Below are 18,595 nucleotides of genomic sequence, written 5' to 3'. Positions count from 1 at the left end.
CTGGACAGCACAAAATAAAAAAATAAACCTAATGCTAATTCAGGTTTAGGAGCTATATAAGAAAATTATCCTCCATCAGCTGAGCTGGAAGAGATCCTAGGCGTCTGCAGTTGAGTGAAGTGATCTGGATGGGCTGTAATGCTTCAGCAGTTTAGTGAAATATGCTGGAATTTGGCTATTAAAGGCTTTAAATGTCATCAGCATGTTCTTGCAGCCAATGCAGAACTTAACAGGAAGTCTGAATATGATAAGTATGAATAACACACTCCAATATTCAGGCTGCTGCATTCTGAGCCAACCAGCCAGTAACACATTACTATAGTCTGATCTAGTAGTTTATACACAGTCGAGTCACATTATTATGACCACTTCCTACTTTCGACGGCGGAGGCAGGGTTATGGTCTAGGGAATGTTTTTGTGGCACTCTGAACTGATTAGGGTATGAATCCATTCTTGCAGATCACGTACACCCATACATGCTGACTGTCTTCCCTGGGACGGATGGGATCTTCCAGCAAAACAATGCAAGATGTCACACGGCTAGAAATGTCTGACACTGGTTGGAAGAACATAACCAGGACTTCCCAGTACCACCCCGGCCCCCTAATTCCCCAGACTTGAACCCGATTGAGCATCTGTGTGACCACCTTGATCATCGTGTTAGCTCTATGGATCCGCCCCCACGCCCCCTCCAGCAGCTGTGGGATGCACTGCAGTCAGCAAGGCTCCAGATACCTGAGACAACCTACCAGGACTTTACTGAGCCACTCCCAGCCCGTCTGGCTGCTGTCCGTGCTGCACAGGGCGGTCACTCTGGATATTAGCTGGTGGTCATAATAATGACTCGATGGTGTAAAAGCCTGAACCCATTTCTCAGCATCTTGTACGGTTAGCATGTGTATATTTTTGTATATGTTTATTCTCCAGGGTATATTTTGGTTTGTCCATCTGAATTTACATGACCAAATCATAAGGCAAATTATTCAGTAACTGCATGAAATAAATGTACATTTTTATTTTATTATTTTTTTTTTGGTAAAAGCTCCCCTCAAATTTACAGAAAATGTGTTTTATGATCACACATATTGCTATATGCTTACAATTTACTGCTGAAAGCCAAAAATCTTAGACGCTCTTTGTATTTTTTTATAAAAATAATTTTTACAGAGCAGATCACTGAAGAGACGCCATCTGTTTATAGTTTACAGCCCAGATTTGTGAAAAATGGGTCGACTTTCAGTAGAAAAAAAAATTGTGAGTTCAGCTTTTTTTATTATAAGGGTTTAAAATTACATCACCCGTATATTTGACTGGAAAGAAGACAGTTACAGCTCTCATACGACCCCCACCTTTTGGATGTAGCTTATGAAATATGAAAGTTATGAAGAATATGACGAAAGTGCGCTATGGAACCACTGGTGATCTCAAGGAGTTGAAGAAGTTAAGTAATAAAACGCAGTCTTAGAGATATTACTGATATGAGACTCAAACTGAACTGGAAACCAGTGTCTTTAACTGTAGCTTTAGGTTACACTGAAAAACTATTAAAGTCAAGAATGAAATCTGCAACCCTATTTCAAGCGGACTTAGGACCCAACAGCAATACCTCTGTTTTATCAGAGTTTGGCAGGAGGTCATCCAGACATTTATGTCATTAACACAGTTGCAGTTTGTGCAACTGCGTCACTGAATCTGGCAGAACTGACACGTATAACTCATAAAAGTGAAAGCCAACACTGTGTTTATGGATTATGTATCCAGTGCCCATTTCATAATGGCTGATCATACTAAGTTCATACTTTCATTTACACTTCTATAGGGCTTTACTGGTGCATAGTGCAGTGTCTTATAAGTCATTCCCCAAGAATTATGTAAATGAAATGGACAATAAAATATTCTGAAAAGCTAGACATCCCCAAACTACTGACACGCAGTGTGTGTGTAAGTGTATGTTCATCTGTAAGAGTTTGCTACTCCAAGTTAGGTCTCTCTCTTACCTTAAGGAAAGTGTCAAACTTCTTGATGTCTCCACACAGCTGGGACAGATAAGAAACGAAGCAGAAGCCTTTCTCATAGGTGAACAGATTCATTAGACTACTGGGGTTAACACCTGGGTAGAGGGAGAGAGAACACAACGCATTACATGAATCAAAAGTTCAACACATTTGCAATGCCGTAAAAAAAAGTATTTGCCCTTGATTTTCTTCTGTTTTTGCACATCTGTCACACTTAATTGTTTTAGATTTTCAAAAACATAATGTAAGGACAAAGACAACACAAAGTAAACACAAAATACAGTTTTTATATCATCATCTCACTTATTAAAGAGGAAAAATAGTTATTCAACACCAACAAGCCCTGTGTAAAAAAAAATAATTGCCCATTTGGTTATTAACCATTCAGTTATTAAGACCACTGGGATCAATTAAACTAGACGCACAACGTCCCGACTTGAACCCCATCGAAATGTTAAGACAGATGCTCAAAAGCCCCCCAAATGTGGCTGAACTGAAGCAATTCTGAGTGGGCCTGAATTCCTCCATGGCGATGTGAAAGACTGATCTTCAGTTATGGGAAGCGACTGGTTGGAGCTGTTGCTGCTGAAGGTGGCACAACCAGCTATTAAGTTAAGGGGGCAATTATTTTTTCACACATCACATGGGTGATATCAGTGTTGCAAAACCATTTTCCTTCAATAAGTGACATGATTATGAATTAAAAACAGTTTTTTGTGTTTCCTTGTCTTTTTTTACATTCTGTATGATGTTCTGAACCCAAGGCGAAAATAGAGGGAAACAGGAGGGGTCAAATACTTTTTCACGGCATGGTATTATGAACCCCCTGGTGATGCGTTAGTGTTTTAAAAAATTCAGAATGGGATATTAGCATCTTCTCAAAGCCATTTCCGAAGTAGCTCAATATAAGATGAGTGAGAGTACGCCTCTCGGCGTAGTTAGGAAAGTTATGCATGGCTGAAGCTACCTGGCTCAAACTTGGCCTGCAGCTTGCTCACAGGGTTGTTGTCTCCTAGGAGACGCATCTGTCTGTGCAGAGCGTCTAGACGAAACACCGTCTCCAGACAGGTGAGGGCCTCTCCTGCAAAGACAAAAATCAATGAAGAGAAAAAGGGAAACTACTTTTGAAGAACTTCACTGTTTTTACGAGTTTGCGAACACCAGAACAGAACACAGCGCCCAAGAGCACTGGTGTGACTGTGTTTTAGGTACTTCAGGTTTTATCAGATGACTGACCGGTCACTAAACCACACCTGCTTGTTTCTACACTCCATACAGAAGCACTTTGTAGTTCTACAGTTACAGACTGTAGTCCATCTGTTTCTCTGCATACTTTGTTAGCCCCCTTTTACCCTGTTCTTCAGTGGTCAGGACCCCCATGGACCCTCACAGAGCAGGTACTATTTGGGTGGTGGATCATTCTCAGCACTGCAGTAACACTGACGTGGTGGTGGTGTGTTAGTGTGTGTTGTGCTGGTCTGAGTGGATCAGACACAGCAGTGCTGCTGGAGTTTTTAAACACCTCAGTGTCACTGCTGGACCGAGGATAGTCCACCAACCAAAAACATCCAGCCAACAGCGTCCTGTGACCACTAATGAAAGACTAGAGGATGACCAACACAAACTGTGCACCAACAGATGAGCTACTGTCTCTGACTTTACATCTACATTGTGGATCAACAAGGCAGGAGTGTCTAATAGAGTGGACAGTGAATGGACACAGTGTTTTAAAACTCCAGCAGCACTGCTGTGTCTGATCCACTCGTACCAGCGCAACACACACTAACACACCACCACCACATCAGTGTTACTGCAGTGCTGAGAATGATCCACCACCCAAATAGTACCTGCTCTGTGAGGGTCCATGGGGGTCCTGACCACTGAAGAACAGGGTAAAAGGGGGCTAACAAAGTATGCAGAGAAACAGATGGACTACAGTCTGTAACTGTAGAACTACAAAGTGCCCCTATATAGTAAGTGGAGCTGATAAAATGGACAAACAGCAGCAGATTCAGCACGTGTGTGCATGTGTTAAGGGGGCCTTTCAGCCTAAAAAAAAGAAAAAAGAGTTTAATATGTTATTTGTCATGTCATGAAGTTACACAGCATTGCATCTGTCTGCCTTTTCTGTCTGGCATAAATTAATGACTCATATAATATTCATTCATAAATGTTCTCTCACTACAATACTCAGCATGCATTACACAAATAAGTTACACAACAACTGACTGATAGTCTAGCCACTAAAAATATCTGTGTCTACAGTTGTTGAACAAAATGGTAAAGAAAGCATCAATTCTATCTGTGTTCAGCACGAAACGGATGTCAGAGACACATTTTTACCCTTTCAGACCGAGAAATGAAGTCAAACTGAGGTGTCTAGACTGCCATGTTGCTACTTTGCTAACTTTAGCTTTTAGCTTGTTGTCCTCTTCATCTGACCTTCATTTCTGTCATTTCAGTCGTCCATTCTATCCATCCTAATGATGATTTGAAGACCACAAGTAGATATTCAGCTTCCTAGCAGAAATCTGTCTTTCTTTTACATTCACCAGCTGATGAAAAAATTCCCCAAACATTTCAAACAGCCCCCAAAAATCCATCCCAAAGCAGCTGTGGTTTTTAAGTTCCTCCCACCTTCAAGATACACCTGAACAGGGGGTTTCCTAGGCTTTAAACTGGAAAATCCTCTGGAGACTATTGTGGCACCGCTGTAGGATGCGAGTAAGCATGTTTACAACAGATGTAGCGATGGTTTTGTTTTTCATTTTGGCCGGAACGCCCCTTAAAGTAAGAAAAACTACCCGCAAAAGTTCTGTTAGCTTAAGTCAGCATGGTACTCTGGGTATATTTAGCTTCAACGTTCAGCTTCATGTTCATCAAAGTGTCTACCACTGTATGAAGAGCAGGTTCTGCCTTTGTAAAACTTGTAAATTTAACGTGAGCTTTCTTTTCCAAACTATTACTAAAAGCACAGAACAAAACCTCGTATCTCCACAATGGTAACTTTACAGGAGGAAGAAAAAAAACATACTTTACTTTTAATGTAAGTCAATGGAACCAGAATTTTCTCCAAGCCATTTTGGGTCGTTTCTTTTGGTCTGTTTATCATGAAATTTACAAACAATGTAAAGAGCAACAGGTATTTTCAAATTATGTCAAAAACTGAAAAATGGAGATACGAGGCTTTGTTGCGACAGCAGCGATATGCTGAAACACAGACTGAACACCTGGAAGGTTTCAGTGCTGACGAGTGCCAACATCACAACATGTAAATAAAAATGCTTTTTTTTTTTATTTTATTTTTATGCCTGGCCTTTGCCATTATTGGTCTTTTTTTCTTTGCCAACTTTGGGCTTTTATCAGTCGTTCCTTCCGTTTTGCAGTTTTTGCAAATAAAAATGGTAAAAGCCAAACAACTTTTAATTTAATAGGTTAAAGCTGCACTACGTAAGATTAAGAGAATAAAAACAGGCTAAAATATGGTGAGCGTGTGCTGCTGAGAGTCGCCCCATAAAGCCTGAAATAATCATTTAAAAGTCAGAGGCATTGGGTCGGGGGTTCACGGACCACATCATACGTCTTTATGTCACACACACAGATTCAAAAAGAAGGTCTGGCTCGATGTTCAGGTCTCAAATGCAAAATCAACATTAAACTGATGAAGATGTGATGACAACAGTACATAATTCACTCACATCCTCAGAAAACACATCCTTCAAGTTTTGAGTTCTCTTTGAATTCTCTTTCAGTCATCAGATTCATCCGCTTGGGAAGGGGTCTGAAGCACAACCCACGATATAAAATGCTCTTCCGCACCTTGTGGGCCATTACACATTTCCCCCAGAGAGGTCTCCAACACCCCAAAACTTACATAGTGTAGCTTTAGGTTATTATTATTATTATTATTGTTGTGTTGTCGCAAATCAATAAAGAAAACATGACCAGGAAATCTAGCTGTCCTAAAACCTTTGATTAGTCGTGTATGCGTGTACCATAGGCCTCTGTAGTGATTCGTCTCTGTGCGTAGGTTGCCAGGCCCTCGCTGAGCCACATCTCCTCCCAGGTGGCGTTGGTGACGGCGTTCCCGAACCAGCCGTGAGCGATCTCGTGGATGACGTCGATCAGCAGGAACTCCTGACTCTCCAAGATGGAGGAGATGATGAAGGTCAGACATGGGTTCTCCATCGCCACGATGGGGAAAGAGGGGGGCAGGAACACAATGTCGTACCTGCAGGAGAGAAAGACAGGCTTTTTCACTGATAATACAGAGGGCTAAAGTACAGTAATACAACAATAACCGCACCTTTATAAGGTAACGATAAAATCTTTATTGAGTACTGGCACACCAATAGGTGCCAAATCCATTCAGGAAATACAGAAGCACAGTTCAATTCTGTAATCTTGTGTTCCAATAAACAAGCTGTAGTTGATCGTGTGTTAGAAACACGGATAGAAGGACACTGACCTCCCCCATACGTAAGGCCCAAACAGCTCCTCGGCCACATTGAGGCAGCGCTCCACACTGCCCCCGAGCTTACTGACCGCACAGGTCAGAACACAGCGCTCAGCCCACACACGGCTCCTGTAAAAAATCCCCACCAGGATTAAAGGAACAGTTTGAAAAATATATATATCTTACACAATTTCCTGTCACTCCAAAAGAAAAGTGTAGCTTCGAAATGCATTAAAAGCCTTTTTCATTGGGAGTGAGCTCTACAGTCACAAAACATTTCCGTACACACACATAAACATGGCATAGGTGAGAACATACGCTGTCATGAGTTGTCACAACAGATTATGTCCAGTAATATAACAATGCCATGTTACCGCTACCATTAATTATCATAGTAGGTGTCCTAGTGTTAACGTCATGACAGCTTCTGCTGCACAAGTACCCTAGTTAGCAGTCATAACATCAAACATTAAGACATCTGTCATGGCAATTACTGGAAATGGTGACATGGTTCCCCAAGTGACACTTGGCCCCTTGGAACTGAGTTACAAGGGGTAGTGGTTGAAATCTTCCCCTACGAAATGGGACCCTCACATAAAAGAGCATTACTTCATTAACAGCTGGTCTGTGTTTAGGTCAGTTCTTGTTTTTGATTGTGCTGCGGGAAAACATCTTTATAAAGCAAACGCTTCTTTATTAAGCCTTGCAATGAGTGAAATGTGTGGCTGGTGTTTGTTTATGCCAATTTGACGAAAATGAATCACACAAATTGGAGAAGTTGTTGATCTGAGAAGATCCATTTAAAATAGCTTTGTTTTTCCAATATCTTGAATAAATAACTCTCAGGATTAGTACAAAATCCTGTTGTATCAAAGAAGAGCTACCTGAGTTATCCACCCGGAAGTTCTTCGCTGTTGTGACGTTATGCTGATTTGTCCTTTTTATGGTTATGGCATGGTTATGTCAATGTTATGTAGCAAGTACTGTGTTACTGTAATTTCAGTGCTATATTATGACATTACAATAATTCTTCATTACAGTTTTTTTGTGTTAAATTGAGGTTTTATTAGAATTTTATGTGTAATAGCATTGTGCGTTTTGGAATGAAACTTCTCAAATGAAGCCTGAATTTTGTCTGTTCTGTGTTTACAGGTGACACTATTTAACGCAGTGTCAGAAACAACATAAGCAAATCTATTCGTTTGCTGAAAAACTTGACATGGTTTGAGGCACGAATGTGATGCAATTAGTACAGTGCTAATTGGTGGGGAACAAGCTTCCACTACTTGTTAGCAAAATCATTATTTTAAAATTATTTTTGGAATTATTTCAATCGCTGTTGTCAGTATAAACCACCAGTTCTGATTAGTTAATGATGGACCAATAGAAATGGTCAAAAAAACTCTTATAATAAAATATTTTTACATTAAAAGAAGTTTATTTCCCCCAACTCTTCTCTAAAGTTTCTATTTTGCTTTTGCTCCAACAGCATCATGACCTCCTCTTCACACTAACCTGGGCCCGATGTCAGCGTGCTGTAGGTCTCCGGCCACCAGGGCCACCAGGTATGCCGGGACAGGATACTCCATAGAGAACTGAAACAGCCGGTCCTGCTTAGAATACGCACTTCTGGAGGCACTCATCAACACTGTCACTCCATCTGGAACCTGTCAGGAAACGCCACACACACACACACACAAACACACAATACAGCAGAAACTGAGAGGATCGTATCAGCGCTCAGTGTGATGATATGAGAAGTGTGAGAAACACTGAGTAGGATGAGCCACTAAAAAGAGGTTGAAAAGTTGAAAGGAGATCAAAAAAGAAGACGACGCATTAAGAAAGTGAAACTTAAGATGTGGTTTAGTTATTTACAGTAAATAAAATGCTGTCTTGCAGGGCTGCACAAATAATCATATTTTCATATTTTCATCTGAAGATTTCTGGCTTCTTCAGTTAAAACAGTTGACTGCAATATTGGTGCACTTAACTTTGTTAGCTTAGTTAGCAGTTAGCTAACTGCCCAACGTTAAGATATTGTTATTTTACTGGCTGTTAACTTTATTGATTTTTTTTTACATCATATTTTTGCATTTCTGGCTAAATCTTAAGGCATAATGTGACTGTCTTTACTGTGTATGACTAATCTTTTCTATTTGCATGCTGTGGTGGCCTTTATTTATTTTGAGTCTCATTTTGTTTGCATTCAGCATTCAAATAACACACAACATTAATATGATTTCATTTATATATTTGATGGACTATATGAAAAATAAATTGTTGATATAAAAGGATGAAGTACAAATAAAACTATTTTGTTTAAAATGAAGCTGAATAACTACGATAAATAATTTCAATATTGAGCAAGACAATCATTATCATTTTGAGCATCTCTGCTAGATTAGGAGTTTTATTAAAAAGAAATTTCAGATTTTTTCATTGCTGAGATATAAATAAAATAATTAAGTGGTTTAATGTGAAACGCTCCAATTATGGTACCTGCACTACTTTACCATCTTCAACACTACATACAAAAACTCGTGTAGGTTCACTGGTGGTTTTGGATCGTAAATAAAATGGATATATTTGTGTTGTAGTCATGGTGACCCCTGGTTTCTATCATCACGACTGAGTCAGTAAATGTCTCTACAATGAACCACATCAAACCACTCTGAATGACTTTGTTTACATCTCAATAATTTATGCAGAAATTTTGAATAAAACAGTGGATTTCCCCTTTAATGATTAGTTAAAAGTGAGATAAATAAAAAAATACATAATAGATGTGATCATCTTTTAATTGTACTCACCCTGACGGTGGCCGAATAGGTGCTTTTGACAGCCGGAGTGTCGAAGCAGGGAAAAAAGGAGCGATTGCACACGGAGTGACCCTGAGTGAAAACCAATGGTCGTGTCTGCCCGCATGTTAGCTCTGTGTCCAGCCACCAAATCTGAAAGAAAGACCAGGAGAGGATTAGAATAGGAAGGAACTAATCAAACTACTGTCAACTGCACAGATATCTCAGGACACTGTAATATGCAAATGAGCCACCTCACAACGTTAATGTTTACTGTGTGCTCTGAGCGTCCTGACCAATCAGTTCCAGACGAGCTTCTGTGCCTGTTTTGATGAATCGAGTCATTAATCTGATCCAACAAATGTAAATTATGGTTTAAATTAAGGTTTTCACTATGAAATGCATATGAAATTGTGATGAACAATCATATACACACAATTTCTAACAGCAAACATTTAACTGTACTTGATCTACTCAAATTCTGTAGCTACAAATACGTGTGCATTAGTGAGCTCCTGCTGGTGTGGGTTTCCTCTCTTTCAGTGATTCATGCAAAAGCAATCTGAGTGCTAATAACTCCCCCTTGTGGAGAACATTGTTACTGCAGATCACAGCTGTATAACAACCTGCAGATCGCTATAAAATTAAAAATCACTGTTTTAAAAAATCAAGTAATGAATTTAAATCAAGACACCTTGACAGCCCTAGTTAAAATAATGAAGGCCAACATTTAACCCTTATACTTTTGCAAGGTACACTTGCATAAAGGGCTCTAGATAGTACCAAAAAGTTTTTTTGGCTCATGACAAGAGCAGAACTCTTTTTAAAGGGTTCTTTAACGAACCTTGTACAACAGTTTTCCATCACAGAGACGAACCATTTAAGCATGCAAAGAACTATTTATGCATTCAAAAGGTTTCGTCACGCTTCTACAGTCATATGCAAACTTCTGAACGTGCTCTGGTCAAATTACATTTTGTTGACTTATAAATGAAAATGAGTTCACTCGTCCTCTACAGGGAAGGAAAGCGGTATTTTTATGCTAATGTTATGCACAATTTATATTTATTTGCTTTGATTAGGAAAAATATTGGAAAAAATGAAGGCATAAAACATGGGCCATAACTGGAAGTGGGCGATACAGCAAAAATGTAATATCACGATACCTGTAAGTTTTCACAATACTCGATATGACACGATATATGTTTTTTTCTGACATCTGATAAGTTAGAACACACAGGTAATGCCATGTTTTAAAAAAAAAACCTAACAAAAACTATAATTACAATAGATTATATTCATCATTTCACATATTGGGCTGCACCAAATCCAATTAAATGACTACTTTTGCTCTCTTTCTAATGAGACAATATCCACAATATGCTCAGAAAGGCATATTATGACATATTGTGACATATTTATCACAATCACAATGAATATTGTCATACTGCCCAGCCCTAGCCTTGTCTTCTGCCACATTTTTGTTTTATTTTTGTACCAATATGCTAAATTAAGCACATAATCATTGTGCCTTACAATATGCAGAAGTGTGTTCTCTGTAGAGGACGTGTTCACTTTTTTGCACACGACTGCAAGTAAGTAAGAACCAAAGCGTAATTAAGCCTAATCTACTGCAGTGCTAATGGTGCTTCACCAGCGAAAAGTATTTTATTTTATTTTGAAAAGTATTTTATTTTATTTCAGTTCAGTTTAATCCAGTCCTGGGAAACCACAAGGAAAACAAGTAAAGCAGATATTTGGCTCGTAATTCAGCTCTACAGAGAGACGAAAGACTCCGCAGTCTTTTTGAGGGAACGGTTGTGGTCTGTATGCGGAGAGAGACAGGGGGGCACAAAGAGGGAGCCCACAGTAAATATGAGCTGGTGCCTCCCTGGCAGTCCCTTCAGTGTTTTTCTATGTCACTTTTCAAGCTTTTTTTTTTTAACACTGAGTTCTAATTGGTTAGTGCCTTTTTAAGCCCAGCCCCAGGACTGACCCTGAAACTAGGTCGACTTAGCTTTCCAGGAATGCGTTGGTGTCGTCAAAATCACGGCCTGAGCAGCTCAGTTCTCAGTAATTTGCTAAAGGAACACGTCAATCCAACTCACCCTGCTGTCAAACATGGAACCTTATCTACAAGCCTGTATTTGTTGTTCTGAGTCTAAATGCTGTGCCACCTGAAATATTAAGATCAGAATGACACTAACTGTTCTTTTTAAAGGTTAGTGTGAGCTACATTTAGTCGTGGGATGAAACCTTGCACTGACTGATACGCTCTGAACAATAGCCATGTGCCACGCTGTTATTAATAGCAGGCATTAATGTCACATTGTCCGCCATGCAGCTGTCTCCCCTTCGCCCTTACCGCAGGCCCATCTGTGGTAGTGTAGCGAATGGTGACCCGGAAAGCCCGGTGCGGCCGGATCACGGCAGCAGGTAGGGTGATGTTTAGGGAGGAACCGTAGTCGGTGAAGGGTTCGACCCGGTAAGAGAGGGAGAGGAAGTGATCGGGGCCGCCGGACGCCCCAGGCACTTTGCAGTCAATGGAATGGATCAATAAAGAGGGGTGCGTGTCCAGTATCAGCGACCGGACGCCCGGCTGAACGGGCACCAGCTCCAGGACCTGCCAACCGGTCATCCTCTTTAGAGCGAAGTTGATGTTGAGGTCCAGGTGGAAATGCCTCAGTCTGAAGCTGTGGAAGTTGGAGGCAGAGGCCACATCCACCAGGTGACACTGGCCCAAAGCCCGGGGCGCCTCAGTGGGCTTAGTGGGCACGGTCAGCACCTTCCGACAGCAGCACAGTGTCGGGCGCTGCAGATCGGCCATGGCGGTTCTGAGTGGGCCAAGAAAGGGTCGAAAAAACAACCAATAATGATAATATGTGTTAAAGAAAAAAGGTCACACAAAAAAGCAAAGTCACAGATTCAGTCATAGTCAAGTGGAAAGATTCCTATGGACTTTCTGCATGGCTGCTTTGGTTAAAAAGTGGTCGAGCTCAGCCTGTGAAAGTAGAAAAGATGTTCCAGAGATGTTCCAGAGACGTTCCAGTAAAAAAACACAGCCACAAACAAGCAAACAGGCAAACAAGCAAACAAATCTACGTGAAATCCATCGAGTTCAAGTGAGTCCAGCGGCTGATCCCCCATTAAAAGCGTGTATAAAAACGCAGAAATACGTTTCCAATAAGATGTCCCGCCGGTTTGGTGCGAAACTAAAGAAAAGCGAGAGAAAGAGAGCAAAACCGAAATGAAAAAGTGTGTTAAAGACCTCCTCAGAAAACAGGAAGTGAACAGTCGGGGAGGAAAGCAAAGTTTGGCAGCCGCTAGAGGCGCTGCGGAGCCAGCCGGGGCAGAGTGAACCCAGCCGGGCTGCAAACCGGGGCAAAACAGGGACAAAATAGGAACAAAACTGGACCAAAAAGCCACAAAACACCACGAATCTACAAATATAGAGGCTAAAGTAGAGCCCCTCCGAACGGACGCGTCCCAATCGTAATCATAGTGCACTAAGTGAGTTGGCCACGTTAGGAATCCGGCACTGACACTGTGAGCTAGGTTAACTATGCTAGTCAGTCAAAAGTCTCTTCACAACTCCGCCGCTGCACGTAAAAAAACGGGCCACCGCCGTCTGTCACACTGCTCCTCTAGTCGTGTTTTGTTTCCCTTACTGTCCTGGACCTGTTCGGACTGTCCTTCACTCGTCCACAGGCAGAGAAGTGTTGTTGTTTGGGAAGGGAGGAGTCTGTTGCTACGAATTGGTCGGTTTCCGGGGCGGTGTTCCGAATCGCGCTCGGTCAGAGCAGTAGTGCACTATAAAGGCTGCCTGCTGTTGACCATGGATATACATACCTAGATGCCGCGTTGAGTCCAGGCAGGCACGTCAACGGCACCGCCATTTTAGGGCGGTCATCGTCGCTGCTGTACTGCATTCAGTACCGTTACAGAGCGGCAGTTTGAGAAAGATACTGTCCAAAATTACACTGTTTCAAGAATATTGCTCTCAGAAAGTAGGATAGGATTATATAACGGAGGGAACGCAGTGATCCACACTCATATTTGTGTGATGCGTATTGTTTGTGTGATGTTCAGATATGGCCGTGTGGTTGGTGACGCGCAGAGAACCTGTTAATGTGATTGTTTTTCCTCTGGATTTATATTAAGCTTATTTCATTTAATAAGCCTTAAACTCCTTAATCCGTGTAGATATTCATAATAGATTAGCACCTTATTGCACAAACCTGAAGTTAGGTTCTTATTTGCCATCTTCTTGTTCAAATCTTCCCGTTCCACCTTAAATGGTGCAGCTTCAGGCACCCGAAAGTGACTGCTGCACCATTTAAGGTGGAACGGGAAGCCAACTTCAGCTTCGTCGTTCTGTGTGTAAAGATTAGAAGTGATTCACACATTGATGGATTTGCTGATTGTGTTTTTACCGGAGCGCTAAACTCACGTCAGGTTCAGACTGAATACTTTCCTGCTGGTCCGGACGGCTAATTAGCACGATCAGTTAATAAAAAAAAATAAAGGCTACCCAGAGCAGATCCGTGCAGCCTGGATTAATCTGTGTTTGAGGATTATAACAAAACAAATTCGGTAAAAATCGTTTGAGTAATAAGGAGGTTGTGGCTGATTTAATCCTGAGACTCATCATTTTTCAATACAAGTGAATTTGTTCACAAGTGGATCTCGACCGCTCCAACATGGCGGACGTGCAGACGTATCACCTCAGATAGAGAACAACAGGCAACGCGGCATCTAGATGTATATCTTTGGTGTTGACGGCCGCAAATGTAAATGGAGTGATAAACGACCGGTCAGCGTTTATATCTAAGCTGAATTTGAGCATTACATGGTTGCTTTGTGTTCTTCTTGTAACAAATCAGCACTTAAACTGCTGAACGTGTACAATGAGATTGTTAGCTAATATTTTCATACTTGTTTTTTAAACCCCTGAACGTTATTTCTTTTAATTGGTTGCTGCCCATTACGTCTTTGTATAGTGTGTGTCGATGGGTTAATATAAAAAAGGGGTCAAATTCTCTAGTGTAGCAGTGAGGAGCAGTAAAGCTGACTCCCCTTTAGTCCCACAGTGACCTGCGAATTGTACCACATGTTCACACCGGTGGTTTTGGTGGGTTTGTAAGCACCTCCATTACCAAACACTGCGGTACAACTTATATCCCGCAGTTCATTTTGGAAATATTGGGCAAGAATCATAACAAAGTCTGTAATTCAAAGATATGATACACATCTGCACACCCGCAGTCTTTTCCTAAATTGTATAAATAATATGTCACACAAGTGAGCACTTCAGAGAAAAGCACAACCCACAAGTGTGCATCGTGCTACAGACGATGGCTGTGCTCCAATATGTGCACTTGTGTATAGAATACTTTGCCAATGCATGTTTGTGTTCTAGAATGCATTGCTAGTGCTTGTTTGTGGTCTAGAATAATTTGCAATTGCATGCTTGAGTTTTAGAATGCATCCCTAATGCATGTTTGTGTTCTAGAATCATTTCCTAGTGCATGTGTGTTCTAGAATGCTTTGCTAGTGCATGCATGAGTTGTAGAATGCATCGCTAGTGCATGTTTGTATTCTAGAATGCATTGCTGGTGCCTGCTTGTATTCTAGAATCATTTGCTAGTGCATGCCTGAGTTCTAGAATGCACCACTAGTGCACGTTTGTGGTCTAGAATGCATTGCTAGTGTATGCATGTGTTCTAGAATGCATTGCTGGTGCATGCTTGTATTCTAGAATCATTTCCTAGTGCATGCTTGAGTTCTAGAATGCATCGCTAGTGTATGTTTGTGTTCTAGAATGCATTGCTGATGCATGCTTGTATTCAAGAATCATTTGCTATGCATATGTGTTCTAGAATGCTTTGCTAGAGCACACGTGTTCTAGAATGCATTGCTAGTGCATGTGTTCTAGAATCATTTGCTAGCGCACGCTTGTGTTCTAGAATGCATTGCTAGAGCACACGTGTTCTAGAATGCATTGCTGGTGCATGCTGTGTTCTAGAATCATTTGCTAGCGCACGCTTGTGTTCTAGAATGCATTGCTAGAGCACACGTGTTCTAGAATGCATTGCTGGTGCATGCTGTGTTCTAGAATCATTTGCTAGCGCACGCTTGTGTTCTAGAATGCATTGCTGGTGCATGCTTGTGTAAGCAGTAATCCTCAGTTGATGTTTTTATTTACCAGTTTGTTTCTCCACTGTATTCTGCTGGTTCTTGGTCCATTTGGACTTTAACTCGCCACTTTATTGTGACTTGTTAATAAAATATCGAATTCATCTGTAAGTCGTAGTTTTGCCTCCCTCGCCGGGTCATTGCTGGGTTACTGAGACGGATTAATCTGGAGTGTAGCATACAAACCTGTGTTGTTTCATTGGCCGAGTTAGCTAGATAGGGCATAGGGAGGGAGTGAACGAGTGAGCCATTCGGTATACAGCCTGGAACCCAGAAGGCGGGGTTTAATGAAACGCCCGCCTCCAAAGGCGAGCATGTGAGCTCACGGTCATCCGCGACGAATGAGGTGAGAGAGAAAACGCTGAATGTACATCCATCATATTATCGCTCACTTATGCAGAATATAAAATAAATAAATAATTAAACAGCCTTATTTCAAATTCGGCACCTCTGCAAAGGTGCAGTCCAGCTTATTGAACCCCCAGAGGTGAGTATTTACTCAGTTATATAAAATTATATATATATTTGAGTGCATTCAAATGGTGAATACATACATACATCTTAAAGGGTTCTTCATTAAAATTAATGGTTCTGTTTAGAACCATGACTAATACACAGAGCATGCAAGCATGAAATGGTTCTGTATAGGACTTAACCATTCTGTTTCTAAAGAACCCTTGAAGTAACATCTTTAAGAGTGTATATTTGCTAGGAAATGCTAACACTTTCTGTGCAGCTACATTTTCCCAAACTAATTCCTTTTTTAGGTTTAGTTTTGTTCTGTTGTCTGTTCCGCTTTGCTGTTGCTCTCACTTCTCATTTTGGAGCTTCGACATTTTATTTTAGACCAACAATGTCCCAAGAAAGGGGAAAGTAGGGCCTGATAAACCTCACTTCCTGTGCTGATAGATGCTGGATGCATGAAGAAGCTCCATTATAGTTCTGTAGGGGAATTTAGAACTTTTTAGCTGGTGTTTTTGAGTTTAGACCGTGCCTTTAACATGGCGGTGGTAGTATGAGGGAGGACTGATTGAGGGAGGGGGAGAACTCTGAGAACTTGGGCTGGAGTTCTGGGCAGCTCCTGACTGTATCTAGAAGGCCGGACCCTCATAGCTGATGTAGGACTGAGGAACAGGGATGAGATGGGTTGGTGGTGGGGATTGCGAACACTTCGTCACAGGAACGGAAGATGAGGATGTGAATTTATAGGGCGATAGATTGGAAGCAGGAGGGGTTTCAGCCATGCTCCTCCCCCAAACTTCAGTTCTAACTACATTTGCTTTGATTTTGAGCTGGATTTTGGTACTTCAGTCGTTAACCCACTGCAATGACAGCACATTGTATTTTGTATCTACTCTATTATTTGCTGGATTCCACAGAAGAACCAATTTTAGTTCCCTCAATGCAAAAAATAGTATCTTGTCAAGAAGAATTATCTTAAATCTAGTCGATATATCCAGTATGTCTCCTGTTGAGATTGTTGTAAGCTTATTTTAAGATTATTAAACTTTACAAACATTTTTACTCATTTTAAGTGATTTTGTTAAGTAAAATTGTCACTATATTGGCAGATAATTGTGCTCGTTTTAAGAAGTGAGCGTAGCCTCTTATACCCCTTGAGACCACCGTTGGTGCCAAAACACACTTCGTCATATTGTTTACTTCACAACTTTCATATTTCATAAGCTACATTCAGAAGGTGGGGGTCGTATGAGAGCTGTAACTGTCTTCTTTCCAGTCAAATAGATGGGTGATGTAATTTTAAACCCTTATAATAAAAGAAGCTGAACTCAGTTTTTTTTTCTACTGAAAGTCGACCCATTTTTCCACAAATCTGGGCTGTAAACTATAAACAGATGGCGTCTCTTCAGTGATCTGCTCTGTAAACATTATTTTTATAAAATAATACAAAGAGCGTCTAAGATTTTTGGCTTTCAGCAGTAAATTGTAAGCATATAGCGATATGTGTATGATCATAAAACACACTGAGGGGAGCTTTTACCAAAAAAAATAAATAACATAAAAATTTACATTTATTTCATGCAGTTACTGAATAATTTGCCTTACAATTTGGTCATGTAAATTCAGATGGACAAACCAAAATATACCCCGGAGCATAAGAGGTTAAAACAAGCTGAACTGTCTGCCAGTTTAGTTTATAATATAATAATTTTACTTAATAAAGTTACTTAAAACAGGTAAATACTGTCTAGAAATGGGCTAAATAATATTATAATAAGGACACAACCTTCTCAAAATAAGAAATATTACATAAATTCACTAGAATTAAGAATTTCACTTGACAAGACACTATTTTTTGCAGTGCTGAAAACCCTTCAGTGGATGTTCTTTCAGTGGAGAACCAATGTCAAGTTCTCTGAATTAGTCATGAAGCCCTTGCCGACTAGCTGACGAGTAGCGTTCAATGAGGCGGACCGAAGTCTGCAGTGCACGAGGACTAGAGTGTGACACGTGTTCTGTGGCGTCACTCAAAGGAGCCTTTGTGGAACCTTTTTAGGAGTGTAGTGTGATGTTCAGGGCCTGAGGCTGTGAAAACTTAAGAGACTGTAAAAGACGCGCTAGTAAGAGCCAGTTATTTTAAGACAGGGCCGAGGACTGCAGTGTGGGGGATGGAAAGCAAATAATTCTGTGGTTAAGGACTCGAGGGAGCGCACTATTTAGTGACTAATGTAGGCATCACTCTCATCTTTGCTCATAATTCATAAGGAGCAAACACACAAACAGAAGTGATAAACCTAAAATATTTATTTTATTGACACAACAGAGAGTTTTATCCTCTCCTCTGCTCATCAAGGCAATTAAGAAATCATGCTAAGGCTATGGAAAGTAATGGAAACGACAGATTGACAGACTTTTCTCCAGGATCTGCTGAGGAGGCATGTACAAAAACTGATTCACCTTCAACCAGACAACAGATGACCTTCACCACCTGATACAGGAGTTTCATTCTGATTCATTCAGAGGGGTCACTTTTCACAGCTTTGCTGTGATGGACCCATATTAAGGAGGCAAAAAAAAGAAGAAAAAAAGAAAAAGCGTGCTCTGACCAAAAAGAACTTGGTCCATTATAGATACACAGATTGTGCTTAAAAGCATCTTTAAAAGA

At 40.7% G+C, this 18,595-nt stretch overlaps 1 protein-coding gene across 1 annotated transcript in view; it reads right to left on the bottom strand.

The window, feature by feature from the left end:
* The window catches only part of rnpepl1 (arginyl aminopeptidase like 1), a 27,102-nt gene extending 14,106 nt beyond the window's left edge, over nt 1-12,996 (bottom strand). Inside the window, exons 1-7 of the mRNA XM_036585008.1 lie at nt 11,639-12,996; nt 9,286-9,426; nt 7,988-8,139; nt 6,485-6,601; nt 6,012-6,247; nt 2,984-3,097; nt 1,999-2,111 (exon numbers count right to left, since the gene is read on the bottom strand). Coding sequence (XP_036440901.1) covers nt 1,999-2,111; nt 2,984-3,097; nt 6,012-6,247; nt 6,485-6,601; nt 7,988-8,139; nt 9,286-9,426; nt 11,639-12,100 — 1,335 coding nt within the window. The 5' untranslated portion in view covers nt 12,101-12,996. The remainder of the gene's footprint in view (nt 1-1,998; nt 2,112-2,983; nt 3,098-6,011; nt 6,248-6,484; nt 6,602-7,987; nt 8,140-9,285; nt 9,427-11,638) is intronic.
* Between the last annotated feature and the right edge of the window lie 5,599 nt (nt 12,997-18,595).

The sequence above is a fragment of the Colossoma macropomum genome, unplaced genomic scaffold (genome assembly GCF_904425465.1).
Source record: "Colossoma macropomum unplaced genomic scaffold, Colossoma_macropomum, whole genome shotgun sequence".
NCBI classification, from domain to species: domain Eukaryota; kingdom Metazoa; phylum Chordata; class Actinopteri; order Characiformes; family Serrasalmidae; genus Colossoma; species Colossoma macropomum.
This window is presented reverse-complemented; position numbering and strand designations above follow the sequence as displayed.